Here is a 21,487-nt window from a genome sequence, read left to right on the forward strand (position 1 = left end):
TCATGTGATCAGGTGTCTCCTCCATTGGTTATTCCCTGGAAAGTGTTACCATTCGTCAAGGGATTGTTGACGGAACATTGAATGCGATATTCCCACCCAGAAATGTATGTGTGAGCATCAACAAGCAGTCGCCAGTTTCTGACGTTGCCTGTGATGACTATGCCCATGACAATAACTCTAGCGGTGCCTTCAGCCTTGGTCATCACCCTTGCCGAGTCATTGTATGGAAGAACTGAAAGCACGTTGCTGTTGATGGGCTGTGTCTGTCTGCAGTGCTTGGGAACACTTGTTGACCTCTAACAGGAGAAAATGACATGGCTGTGGCCTGGGTAAGCATGCATGGTACTTGACGGTTCCTCCCCATCACGATGTGTGGTTCTCTGCCCACGTGAGGTTTATCTCCGCGCTGCTTTTAAGTCGACTTTTCTTTGTTCTTCTCCAGTTAGCTAAACCATCACTCTCTTATTAGACAGACAATGTGGTGGAAGCAGTCAATACTGAAGGTGAAAGGTAAATAAACCCTGGGGACAATATTTGTTAATCAAGAAGATACTTTTGGGGCCATTTCTTCAGGACCAGCTCCGAATAGCCTGTGTATTCATTGCTGTTATTTGGTGCGGTATAACGGTCTGCTTTAAATGTTTTTTATTCTTAATAATCCTTAGTCCTCACATATAGAGTTCTAAACCACACCAGATGGCAGATTTCCATATAAAACTTTGCCTCTCATCTTCAGCTTATGTGTAGTAAGAAAACCAACACAGAGAGCAGAGTCTATACTCCCAATCTGCCTTCGGTTGCATCAGGACTTTCATCTTGTGTCGTAATAACTAATAACTCATTTCCCTTATTAAAAAGCTTGCTGTCAGTGCTAAATACACTTTGGCTGTGGATGAGGCAGCTTCACGCCAGGAGACAGATTTCTGAAGCGAATTTACAGCTGAGGGCAGTTTTTTGATCGATGGCTATCAGCGATGTGGTATTCTCCTGCCATGGAAACCGCACCCCCCCCCCCCAGCCCCCCTCCTCCCCGCCCAGTGTGCTCCCCAGAAGGGCACGTTCAAGCATCCCACTGAGCGTGACTCTGAACGCTGTCACCCCTCCGCTTTCACCGAAGCGAGCTGGTGGGAGTGTAGATGATAAAAAAAAAAAAAACGGAGACATGATTCCCCAACCCAGGGGCTGTCAGCAGTGAAAAATAGCCAGGAACCAGACAAACAGCTTCAGTGAAGGGGATTGTTTCCGGGCTGAACGCTTTTCCAACAGCTGTTTGTTTTGGCCGAAGTACACACCCATACACCATCCCTGGTTTTTTTAAATTATAATTTATTATTATTATCATTTTGCCCACGGTCAGGAATAGCCTGCGGCCAGTAAGAGGTGTCTGCTCCCCTTTGGCCTGGCAACTACGTAAAAACTTTTTTTTTTTTTTTTTTTGTTCAGTTTTTTTTCTTTGCTTTCTTAACTGTAGTGGCGAAATGTTCTCTGGGCAGGAGGTGTGTGCCCTCCCCACTGCGCGAGTTACGGGCAGTGCATGACAAGGCAGTCACCGCATGGAGCAGCCAGACACCCCCCCCCCCCCACCCGAGTCCTGTTTGGTGGAGTTAGCTCTGTCAGAGAGGCTGGGGGGGTGGGAAGGGAGGCAGCAGGATACTCCAGCGACTCCCTACAGTTTTTTAGCACGCTGCGCTCAGCGAGGACCGCAGAATGACTGCTCCTGCCTCCCATGTAAGGCTTTTCTGTGAGCTCTGCTTCTCTCTGCTTTTATTTATTTTTTCTCGTCGCTAGACGTCGGAAGACATTCGGCTCCTCCCCCCAGCAACACCAGCCAGGCGGCTCCGTCTCATGTGCTGGGAGGGGAAAGTGAAGCTTCAGATTTTACTTCTTTGATTTAATTTTTTTCTCTCTGTCTTAACTAGGGGTCCAAGCACCACTGGTGCCGGATCCCTATGATTTTTGTTCGTATCTTTTTGAGTTTCCCGCCAAGACCATGCCGGTGGTCGGGGTAGCTTCCAAACTCAGGCAGCCCACGGTCGGGTCCAAACCCGCTCAGACAGCGCTGCTCATCCCCAGGCCGAGCCAGTCCACCGTGTCCCTGTCTGCGGAGCTGAAAGGGACTGACCTGTCTATGCACTCTTATCAATTGTCACTGAAATCTGCCTGCGAGCGCAGGGCGCCGAGGGAGACCCCGGGACGGACCACGGAACTGGACGACAGGAAGGTCAGTGGGGGCGTGTCAATCCTGATCTCTGATCTCTGCAACACATGCATGGTGACGGATGATATCTGTGGTTTTATGCACAAGCTCTGAATCAGCCTCCTTGCCATATATTAGACCAGTCAGGTTACTTGGTTTGTCCAGATCCAATTTCAGAAACAGTGTTAGTTACAGAAGCACCGTAATGTTGCGACGTCCAGTAAAGGGACCAGTTTATTGGAAAATGCTGTCAAGGAAGATAAACGTGCGGGGCTCTGTGTGAATGTTTGTGCACGTGGTATTTGTGCGAAGGTTAGTTTGTTCCTGCTCTGTTTGCTAATTCTGTGCCTTTCTTGAGCAAATTAATGCACGATAATCACTGCTACTCCAGCTGTAGTGTGAATTTAAGCACAACTTCCTGGGCTTCTGCCTAAATTAGGAGTAAAACTCCACACAAAGAGCCCTCTTTCCCGAAATTCCCTGTTGCTATCTCCATAGCATTATAAATTCATACTGACAGTGGCAGACCAATAATTGCTGTGGATATTCTAAGTGTATTACCATACCTGTTGGCTGATGCCAGGGATCCAGATTTTTAATAACATTGCTTGGTGCTGGAATTGGAGCTGGTCTTGGAATGGGGGACAGAGGCGTTGACAGGATTACAAAGTACCCATCAAACTGTTTTTGGCTGCTGTTCTGCACAAAGCTACCTGAGAAAACCTTTCTACGTACAGTGTCTTCCGGAGTCTCTGGTAGAGTTCATAATCATTTTTCAGCTGTAAAAGGCTTAGAAAGCACCGATTCGGTTAATCGCCTTTGGGGCTGAGGGGCTGTGTTTAGCTGTTAATGGTATTTTTGGGTTAACGGTTTTCCAGGGGTAGACAGTGTAGACCTGTTCTTTCTCACCATGAGGGGGAAGCACGACTCTGTCCATCCATCAAATCTCACACCTGTGTGTGACCTGTTTTGCTGACTCAGTCACGTGACGGTCTGTGTGTGCAAGGACTAGAAAGGGTACAGATTCACTGATCCACATTGATGGATTCAGTCAAAAGTCAAATTAAGATGCTTGTTTGCATGAGTGTTTTCTGCACTCCTTATACATGACATTTGTTTATATAACCAAAGTATTATTTGAAAATACTTTCTCTTATATGGTGTGCAGTTACATAGTCCAGTTGAGAGAATTCTAGGATTGTGTATCAAGAAGTTATGACTAAGCTGGGCACATTTATTTACTCTGGCCAAATTGGGGGATGCCACATAATGGGTAACTATGGTGTCCCAAGAAGGCAAGTTGCTAATTGGTCTGTAAAACATGTGTTTTACTGAAATGTTTAGACAGTTAAAGCAAATTAAGGTGCAGTTGCTCATATGATAATCCTTCCCAAGGGCCCTTTACCAGTCAATAGTTCCTTTGGCTTACAGGTATTTACAGTGATAAAAGATTGTGTCATGCAGGAAACTTTCAGGTGTTGAGCTAATGGAGTCTGAGATCTGGAAGTTTATTGTAGACCTCTCTGTATAGTTTATTGGGGGAGGGTTTGTTGTAGCTGACGGTGTGGAATTAGATGAGTAACTGAAGGTCGTTAGGACTGTAATAGAGAGTGGTACCTCACTCCACTGAGGATGGGTCATGTTAGGGTATTAGCTGCAGCCTGGGCACAGAGATGCTGGGAAGCTGGGTTTTGTGTTGTGGAAGGTGCTCCAAGATGGAGCCACGTGAAGATACAATCTCACAGTGGCAGCTCCATCTGTGCCATGTCCGGTGGGTGCTGGGCCTGTGTGTTTCACTGCCGCATTACTGGGGAGAGCAGGGCTTGTAGAAAATGTTCCTTGCATCCAACCACGGATGTGCAAATTGTCCAACAAGATCAGCCAGCATTCGTGACGCTCACAACTATGAAGAAGTCAGCTCTGGTGCGGCTCCTGCCTCGTTTACTGTTCTCTGGTCAGTTGAGGAAGGGGGGGGGGAGGGGTGGCACAGAATGATGATGTCACTTCCTGGCTGTTGTTTGACCTGAGTTGCCTGAGCGAAGCGACACCTGGGGTGAGAAGACGGTCGTTATGGAGATCTGTGAGGCGACAGGGACGTCTGAGCGTGTCGGCTTCCCACTGGGGGGCCGTGTCCCACCATGCACCGGGGCAGTTCACAGCTGAGCACCATCCCCGCGATGTCTGCCCTGCACTGACACTGCAGATTAAACTCATTACATGCCAGCTGGAGGTACAGCCCCTCCCCCCCCCCCCCCCCCAAGTTACAGGACTACATTTTTGTTGCTCTTCCCATTGCCTCCAGAAGGGAAGAACATCTCCCACTGATTATGTGACAGCAGGTAGGGGGTTGATGCTGATTGATGACAGGTGGGCGGGTGACGCTGATCAATTAAGGGGCTTGTTGGTGAGTCGGCAAGTGTGTGGGTCAGTTGGGTCCACGTGCACCATTATTTTCCGTCGATCGTTAACTGGGCACAGTTCTCCGTGACTCATCTTTGGCGAGCTGGAAGTCAGACCGGTGGGGGGGGAATGGTGGACACGTGAGGCTGCGGACATCGAATGTGCGGAACATGAACACGCCGGTCCAAGAAGTGATGGAGAAGCTGAGGGAGCCGGCAGCTCGTCTAGTTCTCCTCTGCGGGGGGGTGTGTGTCCCAGGCATGGGTGGTCTGGTCAGTGTGAGATCTTTACTGGCAGGGAAACCCTTAACTGGCATGGAATGGGATGTCAGGAGAACTGTCCTCTGGCTCTAGTCTTTTTGTTTAACCTCTTTCTCTTGGCTTACCTCTCAGGGAGCTGGGTCTTCTCCATGCACGTGTGACCCCAAACATCAGGCCGGCCCTAAAGCACTCGCCGACAGACGCACAGGGCCAGTCTGAAAAAGACTTCACCACTAACCCCATGCCCTCCACCTCCTCCTGTATTAAAATCTCTCTGACCACAGTGTCCCTCTTGTTACATCCTACTTCTCCATCTTTCTGTTACTAAGTTTTCCTCATTTCGGGTTTCTGCGGACAATCACGCTCTCGGCTGCCACTGCGGTCCTGGCGAGTGAGCGCTAGGAGGTGACGCGGCACCCGGACTTGGTTAATTATAACCGGGCAAACATGCCAAGGTTCCAGCACAGAGCAGCACAGGAAAAAAATATGAGAGCTCGAATCGGCAGCGGCTCGGAGTGGATTTTTCGGAAACATCCTGTTTGTCTCAGGGGAACAGTTACAGGGAGAGTTTGGGCCACACAGAGCACGTACATGCCGATGGGGAAAACAATGCTGACAAACTCCCCGCGAGGGTCCCCGCTGGTCTCAACACGGAGAGCTCCGTCCCAAGGGTTGCCTGCTTAGGTCTGAGGAAACGGGCTTTAGTTTTTGGGTGTTTCTGAGCTGCGGGACTGAACGGGATTGTGGCGTTTTTGAATTCCCTGCCCATTCCTCACGTGGTATATAAACGGCAAGCGTCTTCAGGGGCATCGCTTACCTCAGGGAACGACAATTAAACGGTCTTCGGAAAATAATATGCTTCGCTGTAAAGAGAGATGGTGAGAATTTGCGGTACACCATCCTGCACCGGATGCTCAGGAGCTCTCGCCTGTGTCTGCTGACTGGTGGGTGAATTAGCATCCTTGAAATGGCAGGTACTCAGCGGCTTGGATGGGAGCTCGAGTGCGGTGGGTCCAGCCGGTCTGTGGCTCCTGTCCCCAGCTGCCATGCAGCATATTTTTTGCATATGATCAGTGTGTAACTGGCCTTGGGGAGTCCGGCAGCTGATTACCCTGCTTCTTAGTGACCTAGTAGTTTACTGCTTGCCTCATGTGTGCAGGATGAGTCTGACTTAGTGAGTCAATGAAGTACCATAGGATAAACAGGCTCGGTGCGCAGTTACAGAAAGAGTGGGATTACTGTTACTCAAGTGCGCCCCCTTCTGGAAGATGCTGGTACACCTGGTCCTGCACCGACCTGGAAGCATGCTGCCACAGCTTGGCTCAGATGTCCTCGTTGGGGGGTTTTTCTCCTCCAGCTCAACCCTGCTCCTCTTTACTTCAGGCAGTGGTATCGTTTGATCCATATGATCTCTTTTGGTCCTGGTTAATGGGCTGTGAAAGTGTGTGTCAAGCTCTCTGGACAACCCCTCGCCCTCCCCAGCCCACTCACGGTCAGTAAAGTGAGCACTGCTTGAAGCAGTCCCATGGAGATCCCCTCTAATTGATGACAGGAAACCAGTAGGGTTTATGAAAACAGCTGGACTGCAGAAAAAATAATATATTGGGAAATTGACTCTTCCTTGAAGAGAATCCTACCACACTGGAGCATCCAGCCAGCATTTTTCTCAATGATGGACTTCGCTACTCTTTCTCCAGCCCTGTGCTGAGCACTGGTATTCTTTTGGCAACAGACTCACAGAAGAGAAAGTTGACCTAAGGCAGGGTTACTCCATTCAGTTTGCAACACAGTGTGCAGATTTCCCTGCTCAGACACACCTACTAAACCTGGTAATTAGCTGATCAGGATATGCTTCAGCCGCAGTCTGCAAACCCGAACTGGGCAACCCTGTCCTAAGGCTTCTTTTAATAAACCAAGTCAATTCCTCTCAAGCAATCCCAATGATTTACTCTCACGTTTACTCAATTATCTGATGCTTTTATCCAAAACGGCTAACACTGGAGGGAAGGATTACAGTTTATGCGTGCTCATTAGGATAATGTTCTACTTGTTGAGGAGCATAAATGGTGTGACGGGTGTTGATGCTGTAATTAGACACAAACTGCAAGCCGGTCCCTGAGGATCCCAGCCAGGTTGGGACCCTAAGTCTCCCCTTGTTTCTATGAACTCCCGGCTGCACGTTTTTAATGCGGTTTCTATGACTGTCGAAGCCATCGTGCATTATTTGCGTGTTTACCGCCTACCTGTTTTTGTTCCCAGGCTCTGTGTCCTCCACACAACACCTGCATATGGGGTCGCCTTTAAAGTTGATCGATCCTGTGAAATTGTTTTCCAATTTGCGTCTGACGAATGAAAATGGCCCATGACGTCTGCTCTGGCAATTCCCAGCAGTCCGAAGTGTTGAGTCGTCGTGTCAGACCTGTGTCTTCTTTCCCCTCTCTATCACGGTCCTTTTCTTCTCATCAGGGTTCGCTAACAAAGTCCCGACATACAATGAGCCTTCCAGAACTCAAATAAACATTCCTTGATAATCCATAATCCTGGGGTGTCTCCTGCCTCGTGCCCATTGCTTCTGGGATAGGCTCCGGACCCCGGACTCAGTAGGATAAGCAGTTTGGAAAATGGATGGATGGATGGATGATAATCAATATAGTAACTTAGGGGCACGATGCCCATTTTGAAAGGAGAAGCTACCTTCTATTACGAGAAAGTCTAAGTTGGTTTTTTGTGCACTGACGTCTGTCTGTACACGTACCAGCGAGGCCTTGCTGGGGTTGGAGGGATGCCTCAGGTCTGTGGTTTTCTGAGCTCATCTCCCGCCTCACTTTATCTGCGTGGTGCTTTCATACTTCACAGAGCTCCTGTATTATAGTCTCACGGTATTATAGGCTTGATTTGACACAGGAAGATGCCCTTTGAGCGATTCAGCTGGGCCCGTTTACAGCTGACCAGCTGGGGTGACAATTGGTGCGTGGGAGATTTAGATCCAACTAGGCCCTGGGTACTTGGAAAATTAAGGAGCGGCTTGCGTGGTTTAGGCAGTAGGGAATCAGGCTCTCGCGCGTGTGGTTTGCATGGAAGGCAGCACCTCCCTTCATCCAAAGAAGATGCTGATTTAATGGTCCTTGTATCTGGAAGCAGCAGCTGGGTTTTGACCATCAAGGCACCACATAAGGGAACGGCCGTGGGAGAGAGTGGTCTGGAACTGGGGGCAGGGGTAGGTTAAGCACCTCAATATTCCATTTAGTCTGTCTAATTAGACTGCAGAGGCAAAAAAAAGAAGCTGGGAATTATGAAGATGTTGGCCTCTGTCGACGAGTCTAATTGACGGACGTGGGCCTACTTGTTATGGATTTGATGTGAATGGGCGGCTCGCCACTCGATCCCGGGAAGTACCCAGAAGCTCCAAGAGGGAGGTCCCACCTCGACCTCTTCATGTCCGGGATAAACTCTCCCTGCTGTTCATTTCCTCTGTGCCATATGGTCGTCATCCTTGGGAAGCTTTTGAGTTGCGGCTTTTAGGGTAAAGACTGCTGGAACAAATTCAGCGCGGATCGGGCAGTGCGTGTGTTCATTACAAAATAGTCACGCTTCACTGTGCGTAGGGCTTGCAGACCTGACGGAAGCCAAGCCAACGGAAGGGTCCCATATGATAACGTGTCCCAGCTTTGCCAGCAAGGAACAAAGATGTTTCTGGCTATCACAGCGATTTTATAAGGTGTGGGGGGGGGCATGGAAGGGGCCAACCTTATCAATAACCAATGAAATGTTTTGAATCAGTGACTGACAGGGGTGGGGACATTTTGGCAGCCAATCATGTTTCAGCTTGAACCAGTGACCCTGTGGCCTCACCCCTGACAGTGGTATCCACTGGCCATCAGCAATGCAGATACCCAGATAGTGCCAGATCATTTTCACAATCCAGAAACTCTGCGGCCCCACTGAGATTCATTTAAAACTGGTTAATTAGGGCCCTCTGCATCCGCAGAATCTGTCTCGTAGATGAAGCAGTGGAGAAATTTGCGCTGTAGTTCTTTGCTACTTCTCTCAGCTTCATGCTGTTTGCGTCAGGAGTGCTGTGTCATCTAGTGCTGTATTAGATGGTTAAAGGCAGGACGCGACTCCTAGGCAGCTAAAGACCCACTTTCTCACATTTGCTCAGTGTCCCATAAGACCGGTTTTTGATTGTGAAATCCCGCAGCGTGGCACTCTCCTTCCTCCCAGATATGGGGCCCCAGCCGTGTCCTGTCCCACGCCTGAGGGCCCCATATTGAGTACTGACATCTGCTTCTCCCAGCGGTGGCTGGGATCTCATGCAATCTCTGCTCTGGCAGCCCAATTCTCCAAAATCCAGGCAGCCGCGTCCTTTATACAGCAGATCCTGTTTTAGATCTTCCCCTGGGAGAAACGCTGGGCTTGGTCTGTAAAATCCCAGCAAAAGTTTCCCAGTTAAGGAGCGGGACTGAATCTCACTTCACAAGTGCCGACTCTGTCTGGTGACTGTAAGGTACAGCAGTACGGCCTCAAAGAAGTGAAGGTCAGCTTGGCAGGAACTGTGCGGAATGTCTACTTTTTTCCTGTCCCTCGAGATTTCAGGGCGGTGAAAACAGGAAGTGGAAGTTGACAGGCGTTCACATTGGTGTGTAAGTGCACATTCCCTCAGAAGTCCCTAAACAAGGTGGTTGCTTACTCATACATACTAACTGCCTACTTCCAGTTTCTGTTTTTGAAAGTACTATTTTTACGGCATGCTCTAGCAATTTTGCTGCGGTAACTGGCTTTATATCAGCTTTCAAACTCATACCTTTTCATCAGAATCTGTATCTCGCGGTTAAACACACCCAGGGACTTCTCATGGATCTGGTGGAAGACATAGAGACTTCATTCATCCATGTAGGGATTTTTTTTTTTTGCCTTCCCCATCTTGCTCTCTAAGAGACACCTGCACAGGTGAGAGTAAGCTTGGGGGTCACAGTGCAGGGCCAGCCAGCATGCAGTGCCCCGGGAGCTGGGGGGTGAAGGGTCCTGCTCAGGGTTCCAGTGGCGGCATCAGTCCGCCAGTGACAGGATTTGAGCTGGTGACCTTCCGATCACTGGCATAGAAGCCTAACTCACTGGGCCACATACCACCAAAGACCTTTCTGTAATCATTTCTGATATCTCAGAGCAGAAGGTTTGGAAAGTTTTCCCAAGATTCACAGGAATAGGCGAGGAAAGGTAACTTACCTGACCTTAGGAGACCCAGCATCAACACGCCTGATATCACAGCCTCCATCCCTCGAATGCAATCAGAGGGTCTCCACATGTACGTTCCCGCCCTCCCAGTCAGCCCTGGCACGCCTGACCACGGCAGGCTCTGCCTCTCTGACAAAACAAACCCCCAGATCTGCGGGGCCGTACCCACCTGTTGACAGAGCCCAGCCACCGAGGAGGAGCAGAGCGGGAGGCGGGTGGGCGTGGTGACGATTTAATTCCCTCCAACAGACTAAGCAGACGTTAGGAGACAGTGGGTATCGGGACAGCCTGGACCTTGTTTCATTAATCCTAGAAAAAGTGGCACTTCCCCCCCCCAGAAAAACCTTGGCCGGAAAACCAGACTAGCCAGACAGTCTACTTGGGAATGTTTGTGTGGCTTCAATCATGGAATCAAGTACCTAATTATGATTGTAGTGTGTGGCTGAGTGCAATTATTATATCAGCGGGGCATGCAGTCCAAGGATTACACTGCGGTTAGTTTAGGAAGAGTCTCTGGAGGTAATTTATGTGGTATAATGAGAAGGCACATCCAAGTTACGAAAAAAAAAACAGTTGACAAGTTTATTGACAAGGCCTAACGTCAGACTCTGTGTGAAGTCAGCTGCTGCTCTGCAACATGTGCGGTGCAGCGAGGAGCAGCACGTCTCCTTCGTCACGTTCCCACCACATGCAGGAGCAGATCTAAGGGGTGACCAGTGGTGGCCATGGCCCCTCTACAAAATATGTAAGCACCCCAGTCGCCACCCCTCACCAAAAAATAAAAACGAAAAGTGGAGCATTTTACTCTATAAGACATCAATCGATTGCTGCTTGTCTCCAAATAAGGGGCAGTAATTAGCATAGGCCCTTAACCCTCCGCTCCCTGGGCAGCCGAACAGGTGGCTGCCCTTCACAGCCAGCTCACTCTACAAAGAGCAAGTTGAGCATAAAGACAATTTCCCCACCATATCAATAAATTATCTATTATTATTATTATTCCCTGTGACCCAGTAGGATAAGCGGTTTGGAAAATGGATGGATGGATTATTATTATTATCATCATCATCATTATTATTATTATTATTATTATTATTATTATTATTATTATTATAAAAGGTTCCTATAATAAAAGTCATAATCATCAAAAAGTGGACATATGCAGATTTTATCAGAGATCAACGATATACATGATATCCTGGCTCCATTACGTTTTTCTGAGAATTTTGGAGATTAACTTCACGCTGGGTAGTTAAATATTTTAATAGGCCTGAGTGACCTGCAACATAAACAGATGGTTAGGGTCAGTTTACTATCTGCCTGTATTGCATCTTAAACGCCTCATTAATATTCATTTGTTCAAATGATTTCTAATCAGCCTCAACAGTGGGTGAGAAAATACTGAAGGGATTCTTATATTACGAAAGTTTTAGTCTATGACCTTGACCAAGTTGGAAGACGGAGTGGATAGATGGATGGATGGATTCAGGAGCACAGATGGTGAGGGGGATGGGGGGATGAGTTATATACAAACCCTAATCCACCCCCCCCCCACTTTTGAGGGGGAAGAAAAGTAACAGAACTTTGATAAGTAGCATCTCTAATTAGGGTTGAATACTGTGATGTTCATCCATCTTACTGTGATGTTCATCCATCTGTGTCGACCATCAGAAGCTCCTCATAGCATGTGTTTGCTGCAGGTAGGAGACCCCTCACATGCATGCGCATCCATGCACCTGTAAACACGCATTCCCACTGTCTCCCGTTGTCTTTAATATACACAGCCAGAGGCTCCCGTTTGTAGGTAGACAGAGCAAAATGCACACATTAGCCTTTAAAATGTTTCAATTCCACGGTGAGCTACCGATTTAACAAAGGATAAACAACTTAAAAACACATGTCACTTTATAAAACACTTTATTAAAGAACATCTATAATTGCCGCATTTGTGGCTTCAAGTATTCCGCTTGCGTTCCGTCGTTGCCGGTTTTGGCTACTGAACAAGTTGATAAGTGAGCTTTCATAAATTGTGCCGAAAGTAATGTTGGTCACACTGACCAAAGCGACATGCCATGCGGAAAAACGCAACTCAGAAGAAAAAACTGATCTGTCACAGTGATCTTTCAAATAGTGAGACATACTGTATAAGTACAGTAGATAAATGCAGGCTTAATCCATACCAAACCTATGCTGGATGCAACTGTCAACATCATTTTCCCATATCGCTGATTCATTCATGGTACCGCAACAAAGAAAGCGACCTCATCCAAGTTTTACCTCAGATTTATTATGTCTCTTAGACTGAAGCTATAAAACTATGAATGCGTCCTCACATAATATGTAACATTATAGTATACTGGGGTTCAGTAAATATTATAAATATTATCAGAAAAATATTACCCCATTGCCACCCCAGTAAATGCAAAGCCAGGACTAATTAACGGCTTTTTTTTTCGTGATCCAGACGTTCAACAAACAAAGTCACCCAGAGCTCTAGCAGGTGCCGTTAGATCTACTATTTGCATTTTTTCTTTTTTTCTTTCTTTCTTTCTTTCTTTCTTTCTTTCTTTCTTTCTTTCTTTCTTTCTTTCTTTCTTTCTTTCTTTCTTTCTTTTTTGTTGCCTTTGGCGTGTAATCTAACCCTCTCCGTGGACTTTGAACGCGTATCACAGGCTACGCTGAGTGAATAATCAGGGTCCAGCTTCACTTTTGCAACTCAGATTTTTAGTGAGATTTAGCCAGGCCTGCGGATTCCATGTCGAGTAACATCCGGTAGGAATTCCCCAACCAATTCGGGGGCGTTGATCCATTTTTTTGGGGGTTGGAGGGGGGGAAGGGTCCTTGACCGTATTGCATTATTTAATTACATTTTTTTTGCGATGATGGGAAAGCATATCCATTTACCTGGGGGGGAATAAAATGTGTCCCAGACAATGCAATTTGCTCACTTCCTGGGTAAAAGGGGAAGATGTTTTTGGAAGATGCTTCTCATTTAATCTTTTACACGAGTCTGTCTGGGCTGCAGAATGCTTGGAATTCTGAACTTTGCAGATGGCTGTAAAGTGCGCAGGGCGGCCGGCTCTGATGCGTCACTCAGATCGAGCGGGATGAAGGTCACTTGCCTGAGATCTGGTTCGTGCCGGAGGAAGCGTGTGACGCGTTAGTACACAGCCTGCCAATGTGGTCATCTTCTGAAGCAACTGGGAGCATGTTAGACCACGTAAACAGACGCCATGTGGGTGAAAGGCTTCCAGAACTGGGGCTTTGACACAAGAGAGCAGATGTTCAGTCTTGGTATATTAGGCTCTTGGTTGAACTTTCTGCACACTGTAGACAATGAACAGCACTGAGACAGTTGGAAACAATGCAACTGTTTCTAGTTTGGTTGGTCCCCAGTGTCTTGTCAGTATGGGCCAAAGATGCACCTGCTTTATCCTTATTTCATTCGTTATTTTGACGTCTCTGATCTCCTCGTCAGCTGTCCTTGGGCACTGTGAGGCTGATGATACTCTGTGCCTCTGGCTGTGTATATTAAAGTACAGATACTTTGCCTCCCTTATGAAGATGATGATTTTTCCAGCATTGTCTAAAGCTACGACTTGCTTGGTCGTGCATGCTAAGACCAGACAAGTCGAAACGCTATGAAAATCCCTTTTTGTCTGATTAAAGACTTTTAAAGAATAGGGGATTTTATATCTTGATTCCAGTGGGGGAAAAAAACTCCTCCAGCAGTGAGCCGTCATGACCAAAGCAGCTTTTGGTGGAAACTTTAGTCTCCTATCTCCTGTAATGGGACACTGAGAAGGATTGTAGGCCAGAGCTGCCATCAAATGCGATCTGCAGACTTTTGATCTGTGGTAATGATCTGTAGCTGCTACTGTATTATCAAATAAAACCAAGGGGTGTGTGCTGCTCATTCCTGGGGCACAAACGCCTCTTCTGTCTTCTCAGCTTCATCGGCCATGTGACTTCATTTGCATATGGGGGAATATCGACCAACCAGCACTGGTCTAACGCCAACACTGAGTTTCTCCATGAAGTGTCACTGTTTCTTTTAAAGATATAAGTGAATCCAGGCTGTCGGTCACCCCCCCCATCTTCTCCATGCACTTCTTGTCAGGTGTGGGCTTTCCAGTATATACTGTATGGTGGGTTCTAGAAATTGCACCACAATTCTTAAGTATTATGGATGAGACGAATGACAGACAACCACGGGAAAATCCCCTTGTTAGACCCGTATTCGACTGAAGTGATGCAGTACTAAACGTTCATCTGCAAGGCAGCCAAGGTACTATTCCCTGTGCAAAGTCTGGCCATGTGTCTCAGTGTCTTGCCGGAATCTTAAATATGAACTGTAGCCAGATATACAGTGTCTTATAATTGATGTGCTCTTTGTCAGTGTACATGTGTGCAGCTGTGTGCACCCCGACCTGCACTGGGATACGAGCGTGTATGTGGGTCCGCATGTGTGCAGGTGCGAGCGTCCCAACGCAGCCAGCACTGCGATCGCAGCTGCTGTTGGCCGGGGTCCATAAGCGTCCATACGCCTATTCAAGGGGTCCCTCTTTGAAGTCTCACTTGTTAGGCTGCCCTTATCCGCTACTTGAAAGGTTGAAAAAGAAATGAAAACATCTGTATTTATCTTTTCCAGATATGATTTTTGCTGATAACCTGGAATGAGGTTTATTTTTTTCCAGGCTTTTTTTCGGGGTTAGAAAAAAGGGAGAGAAAAACACAGGGATCGGTCTCTGTGGTTTCTCTTGGACTCAGGTGTGCTTTCTTCTTGGGCCTGACCTGAGACGTCGTCTTCTAACATCTACTAACAGCTTAGACTGTTGCTCGTTTTGACACACAGTCTTCACAGTGATTTTCACGCTCGCTTTGAGGCCTGTTCGTGCGGGTGAGACCTGCAGGCCCTGCAGTCTGTTCCAATCGCATTGCTGCTTGAGTTTGAACCCATGACCCTTCGTCGCATAGTGAAAAAAATCTCTCGCAAATCTCCGAAAACTCAGGGGAATGGGAGTGTGCCTCTTTGTGAGTTGTGAGAGGTCCCGTTATCTACGCTTACGATAAGGGGGGGCTTTTCTCTGCTGCTCAGGGTTCACGGTTTGGCCGTCTGCCCACATGCATTTGTCACATGACTTCAGGAGAGCCTCCTGCTCTCTGCAGCTCTTCTCGGGGTTTTATGACCAAGTAGCTTCGATCTGGGTTATGAAACGGCCTGTATGTACAACCGCCCTGCCACATTGAATATAGTATCCATTTTTAATACGTGGAAAAACTTGTTTTCCATATAATATTGCATTATCATAGCTGACACTGTCACTCACCATCCTCGTGGAGATGTTGGTTGTGTCCGTCTTCTCGCTTTCTCACTGTGGCGGTAATCCCAGCATGCTCTTCTGCTGGCCACACTGCCATATCTATTACGCCACCAATGGTGGAGCAAGCAGCCAGGTTCCCCCCTGCCCCCTACCCCACACAAAGGGGTGGCTTCGCCCACCGACAAGCAAGAGGAGGAGCTGGACCGGTGGAGAGGCTTTCGGAAATCCACCCTGGGAGATGCAGGGAGAGCGTGACATGGGTCACGCGAACAGAAGGAGCTTAGAAGAGATATATAATAAAAAAACAATAAGGCTCAGGGCGTCTGTCCATCTTAGGTCTTGTGAAACAGTCCCCCCCCCCCCCCCCAAGCCTCAAACCTTCTGTTCAAACCAAAATACCTGGACAGGTGCCTACAGCCTGGTGGTGCATAGTCTCCTAGTGCGTCCATGTAGCTGACAGTCAGCACACCGTGTCGACCCGTCGCTGCCAGTCCTGGGCTCAGTCGACGGTCAGCTGACTGATGGTGTACAAGCCTTTTCTGCACAGTGTGTGCATCTCCACTGGTTGTAATGGTCAGGTAGGAGCTTTGTGTGAATGACTGCTTCATCACAGAATTTTTGGTGATACTGATTGGTGTCTACATACTTCTGAAAGAACTTTTGTGATTTGATGGATGGATCGATGGGTGATGGGACAGATAGATAGATAGATAGATAGATAGATAGATAGATAGATAGATAGATAGATAGATAGATAGATAGATAGATAGAGTGGTGTTCGAAGGAACTGCACGGGGTGAGAGGAAAAACATGGGGGGGGGGGGGTTTGAGGTGAGGACAGACCTATTTCAAAATTACAGCCTTTAGAAATATTCAAAAAAGGAGACTTGCAGTGTCAAAAATGTCCACAGACTTTGATAAGCTATTAACAGGAAAAGAGGTATATCTTTCCCATTGAGATGCAAGGTAAAGTTTATTTGGGGTCTGTGGGTGTGGGGTGTTATTAGGATAAATATACAGTATCAGTCCCTGTCCAAAAAAAGTTTGAATACTACTGCCCTAGAGGCTATTAAGGATGGTCTGTCAGCTCCACTGAAATTACAACTCCAGTGTTTTGCTCAGAATGCTGCTTCCATACAGTGCAAACAGCACCCACATTGGAAGCCCATTATTGTTATTAATATTGTTATTGCCCTTAATTATGGCGGCACATTTGCATAATGGCAGAATGAGTGGATCCCCAAAGCCACATATAAATACACCAACTGAAAAGCTGCGCTGAGCGTATTGCGGTTGTTAACTTCAGGGTCTCTTTAATTTACGCTAATGTTACAGCTTATTACTAGTATCTAATATCAGGTACAAGAGCATCTTTTCTGCAGTCTCAGACATTCAGAGGGCTGTTTCACAAAGAGGATTTCTTGCTTAGCTGGATAACTTGTCGGATTTAAGGTCGTCTGGGCTAAATGTAAGGGAACAAAAATAAATTCCATTTGGCCCAGACTACCTTAAATCCAACAAGTTATCTGGCTAAGCAAGAAATCCTCCATCATGGAATACTCCGCAGGAGTAGTTTGTTTTGTCCCCAGTAAATCAACACGGGGTGTCAAAGTTGAAACCTGTGTGCCTGACTTTGCGGGGTGAATAAGGATGCACAAATAAACATGCAGGTCACATGACACGCCGACTCTGATTGGCTGAGAGGTTTAGAAGTGCTGCTCAATACACAACCGGCGTTGGGCAGATGTTGACACGTGCTGTTTCCTGCACTAGAAGAACAGCTGGCTGCTTGACTCATACACTAACAGTTATAATTAAAGGAGGCCAAGAAGTGTGGCTCACTGTGGGAGCTCCCTGTGCTTCATTCTGTAGCCTAAGGGAGAAGGAGGGGGGGGGGGGCAGTGTACTGTAACTGGCCTTTTTGCGGGTCACTGGTGTTACTAGGCCTGCATTTTAAGTCAAACTTTATTGTCATTTCGAAATAGGCTGCGAGGCATCCAATGAAACATAGGCTCCACACCTACAAGTTAGATTGTTTGGGGGGGGGGGGGCTACCTGTACTCTGAGAAATATACATCAGAAATTAACAGATTAATAAATAAAGAAAATAATCGTTATAGGACTTGCAAAATTTCTTAATCTTTTAAAATTCCACCTGGAAACATCCTAAAGGCCATTCTTTGCATGACAGAGGCAACATTAACTGGGCAGCATCATGGTAACCCGCAGAGGAGTGAACATTGCATCAGTTTTGATATCACAGACGCAGCACAGGGGTCCTTTGCTGGTGCTATAGAGAACGAAGGTCTCAAACAGCTGAGCCGGCCACTCACTGCGGCCGCCACCGGCTCGGGCTCCGGCCCGGACTGGCTGGGAATCATTCAGTTTTCCGTGAGCATAGGAACCGGCACGCAAACAGGAGAGGCGCGTGGATCCAGCTAGAGAGGAAGGATCTGCATGCATGGGGTCTGTGGTGCAGGTGGGCCGCCAAACTCCGTAAAACGGGGGCCGCAGCCCCCCTTCCCGGACAGGCTGTTCCCGTTACCCCGTAGCCGGGGGCCTTACGCGAGACCCAGTGCAGACACCCGCCGCCAACTCTATCCCAGTCACAAATCTCAAATGCTCCCGTTTCCACAGAATGGAGAAAAAGGGTAAAGGACAGACTTGTGGTCGTGAGGGCAATTCCAGCTTCAGCAAAATATCATTTTCTCCCCATTGGGAAGGATTTACTGACATGTACCACAGGAACCATCGGGGTTCAGTTTCAGCTAGATTTAAAACCTTTCTTTGAGGCTGCAGTTTCATCTACAGTACAAAGCGTTCCCTTGGACTGCAGTTTCGATGGGCAAAATGACTCATTAATTTAATCCAAAAAGAGATTTAATAGTATCAATGTTGCGAAGTATTGTTAAGTTTTTGCATTGTTGTGTCCATTCAGCCAGATAAGGAAAACAGGCTTCCAGCAAGGATTTGCATGAACGAGTGTAACATGTATTTATTTAACTATTTAAATTGGTGTCAGATTGATTTGAGGGTTACATGTTTACTGGAGCAGGCGTTCCAAAACCGCAGGTAATAGGAATGTTCAGCATGTTGTTTAGGAAAGATCGCTGGTGCGTTGTGTGCAGATGTGTGTGCAGATGGCTGGTTGTTTTATGTGCAGGGCATGGGCCTGTGTGCCGTGGAAAGGAAAGAAAAAAGTTTTTAAAGAGAAAAAACTTTTAATTTGACTCTTTCTTCTGCTGCAGGCTAAATCCTGTGGACCTGGTGTTGCTGAAACAGCCTCAGAGCATCACTGTGACCGCCGTGTGACCGCTGTGTGACCGCCGTGTGACCGCTGTGTGACCGGCCATATGACCTCTGTGTGACCGCTGTGTGACCGCCGTATGACCTCTGTGTGACCGCTGTGTGACCGCCGTGTGACCGCTGTGTGACCGCCATATGACCTCTGTGTGACCGCTGTGTGACCGCCGTGTGACCGCTGTGTGACCGTGTTAGAGAAATATGTACTTTTTTTTTATTGTCATTTTGCTAGATGCCATTTCTTAGAAATAACACCCTGCAGCAGCCTGATCTTAATTTAGCAATAACTAAAGGCTGACACCTCGAAGTCAGGACCGGACTTCCCTTGCAGCAAGTAAAAAGTCATTGCAGCTGTCCGTGTTGTTCTGTGTTCAGAGACTGGTTGGTTTCCAGCGTATCTTCAGAAGAAGGTACAACCCTAACAGACCGCGCTCCAGCCACCAATGCTGGTGACTCAACAGGTTATTTTCCGTTTTTCTATTCATTGATCTGATGAGGTGCCATGCTAATTACTGTTAACCTCCGCTGCTACACCCGCACCATCCGCTGCTACACCCGCACCATCCGCTGCTACACCTGCACCATCCGCTGCTACACCCGCACCATCATTCAGAGCTGCTCGGGTCCAACCCGGGCCAGCCTGTCACCGAAGCGGGCCCCGCCAGTACGTGCCCTGTCCGCGGCATCCGTGATCCTGCTTGGCCAATCCCAGCTCAAGCTTAGGCACGGCTAATCCTTTCCAGCTTGTCAGAATTCCCCTTGCATCAACAAAACGCCCGGAGCTATTGCATCTCCGTTGCACAGCCTGGAACGTACATCGTGAGAGGCGTATTTCAGTATCCAAATATCAGTGTCCAGTTTGCAAACAGTCGCTCTTTGTTGTATCTTTATAGCCTGAGTAAATCTCGCTGAAGTACTAGCAGATAAGATGCTGCAGAACGCTACTGTGAGTTACGGGGGGAGAGGGGGTCTGTCCAGAGTGTGTTTAAAAGCACATTTAAACTTCCTGAGTGCAGGACAGCTTTAGTTTCCTCCCTCTCTCTGTCCAGAAATGTATAGTTAGTCCTAAATCAGGAACCTATATGAGAAGATGGGTTCGTTTCCCCTTTGGAAAAATCAACGCTGGAAAAGCGATTGCAGGTTTTTAGGAGTCTCGTATTACCGCGGCCGGTCTCCGTTAGAGTGCTCACTGGAGGGGTCGCTCTCTCTGCTCAGGAGCGCCTTTTATTATATCTGATGGTGTCTGTGTCCGCACACCTGTTCTCCTCATCATCACCTCCCCAGCTTCATGACGTCCGGGCGCGTCGGGCTTCGGAGATCCAGCGCTATTTTATTGGGTTTCCTCAGCCTGACTGGCACTGAGGAAAAGGGGGGGGGTGAATCATTGGCCTCAGTCTGTCTGTAATAAAGTCAGCTGGGGGACTGTGCTGGCATGCGCTGCGCCACTCGAGCCTCCCGACCAAGGAAATGCCATAAGGAGACAAGACGTAACATCCCGGGAAACAATGGGGTATTAACAACCCCGTACCCCCCCCCCCCCCCCAATCCACCCCCTTCTCCACGTGCTCCACATTCCACTCGGAGAAGCTGTCATTTACTTAGGAATAAGCCCAGCAAACGAAAGAGGAATGTGTAAAGTTACCCACACCTGCCACACCTCCGGCCAGCATTTCACCTACATTCCGTAAACACTAGGGGGAGCCCACCTTATGCATTTTTAATATTAAATATTTCCTTTGCTGTGAAAGCGTTATTTCTTAATATACTTTATTGTAGCAGTATTGCACAGTTCTAATAAAGGTAACAGCAGCCTCTGCAGGGCTGATAAATTTTTAAATCGTCGAGCCAGACAGTAAATACTGGTTCTGTCCTCTGGGCCTGTTTGACCCCACAACATGATTGGGAGGCACCAGGAGGTGCTGGCCATGTGCATTTTACTTTCAGACCCGTGAGCTTTGTTTTAAATGGGTCCACAAAGTAAGGTAGTAGGGTTGGCAGTGTGTTGGGGAGTTGGGGGTAAATTTTGTGCTGGTCATTTGTGGTCATTAGATTTCCTCACCTGGAGGTGGTGCTCATGAGCCTTCTGTTCCAGTTACCTTAAGGAAGGCAGCCACCTCTCTGGAAGCAGTCGAGTGTGTTAAAGTGCGATAAAGATGAATGCTGACGAGCTTACAGATGCAACAGCGTATGCTTTCAGGACTTTGATGTGCGGACTGGTGAGGCAGGCGGCCCCGTCCCACGCCGCGAGATTAACGCGATTTGTGCACCTTTATTCATTCAGGTCGGCCCGAGAGGCTGAGCCACATTCACGGGTACAAACTGCTGTTAGTCTCCGCGCAAAATGCTGGCAGCCATTTGACTGTGAATTTATTCACTTTAACTGCTTTTATAAAACTCTTGTTGCATATTTAAAGGGATGAACATTTGTCTTACATAGTTTCCTTTGTTTAATCTGAGTTTTTTTTAGATTTCATCCCCCATCAGAATATTCAATATTCTGGCTTTATATAAATAAAAGGTTGTTGCTCCTGTGCAGCCGACAACGATAAGGAATTAGGTGGCTGGATGGATGGATGCATAGATGAATGAATAAATGAATGAATGAATATATGGATGGATCAATGATTGGATGGATATTGTTATTGCCTAGTTGATGCAGTCAACTAGTTATCACAAAGGTGTAGATTGGGGCATGGATGGTAGAGACATACTTTGGGGGGTGTCCTGTGTGTATATGGAGGCAGGGGGTTCGGGGGTGATCTGGTCCCTTT

At 47.6% G+C, this 21,487-nt stretch overlaps 1 protein-coding gene across 3 annotated transcripts in view; it reads left to right on the forward strand.

Annotated features, from left to right (window-relative positions):
* LOC125738710 (neuron navigator 3-like) overlaps positions 1-21,487 on the forward strand; it is a 191,789-nt gene that overhangs the window by 84,135 nt on the left and 86,167 nt on the right. The window contains exon 1 of one of the 3 annotated variants that reach the window (XM_049007916.1): positions 1,618-2,221. The exons of the other annotated variants lie outside the window; for them this stretch is intronic. Coding sequence (XP_048863873.1) covers positions 1,991-2,221 — 231 coding nt within the window. The 5' untranslated portion in view covers positions 1,618-1,990. Of the gene's footprint in view, positions 1-1,617; positions 2,222-21,487 lie in introns of those variants that run through there. 3 annotated transcript variants of the gene reach the window in all.

This window comes from Brienomyrus brachyistius, chromosome 3, assembly GCF_023856365.1.
Source record: "Brienomyrus brachyistius isolate T26 chromosome 3, BBRACH_0.4, whole genome shotgun sequence".
NCBI classification, from domain to species: domain Eukaryota; kingdom Metazoa; phylum Chordata; class Actinopteri; order Osteoglossiformes; family Mormyridae; genus Brienomyrus; species Brienomyrus brachyistius.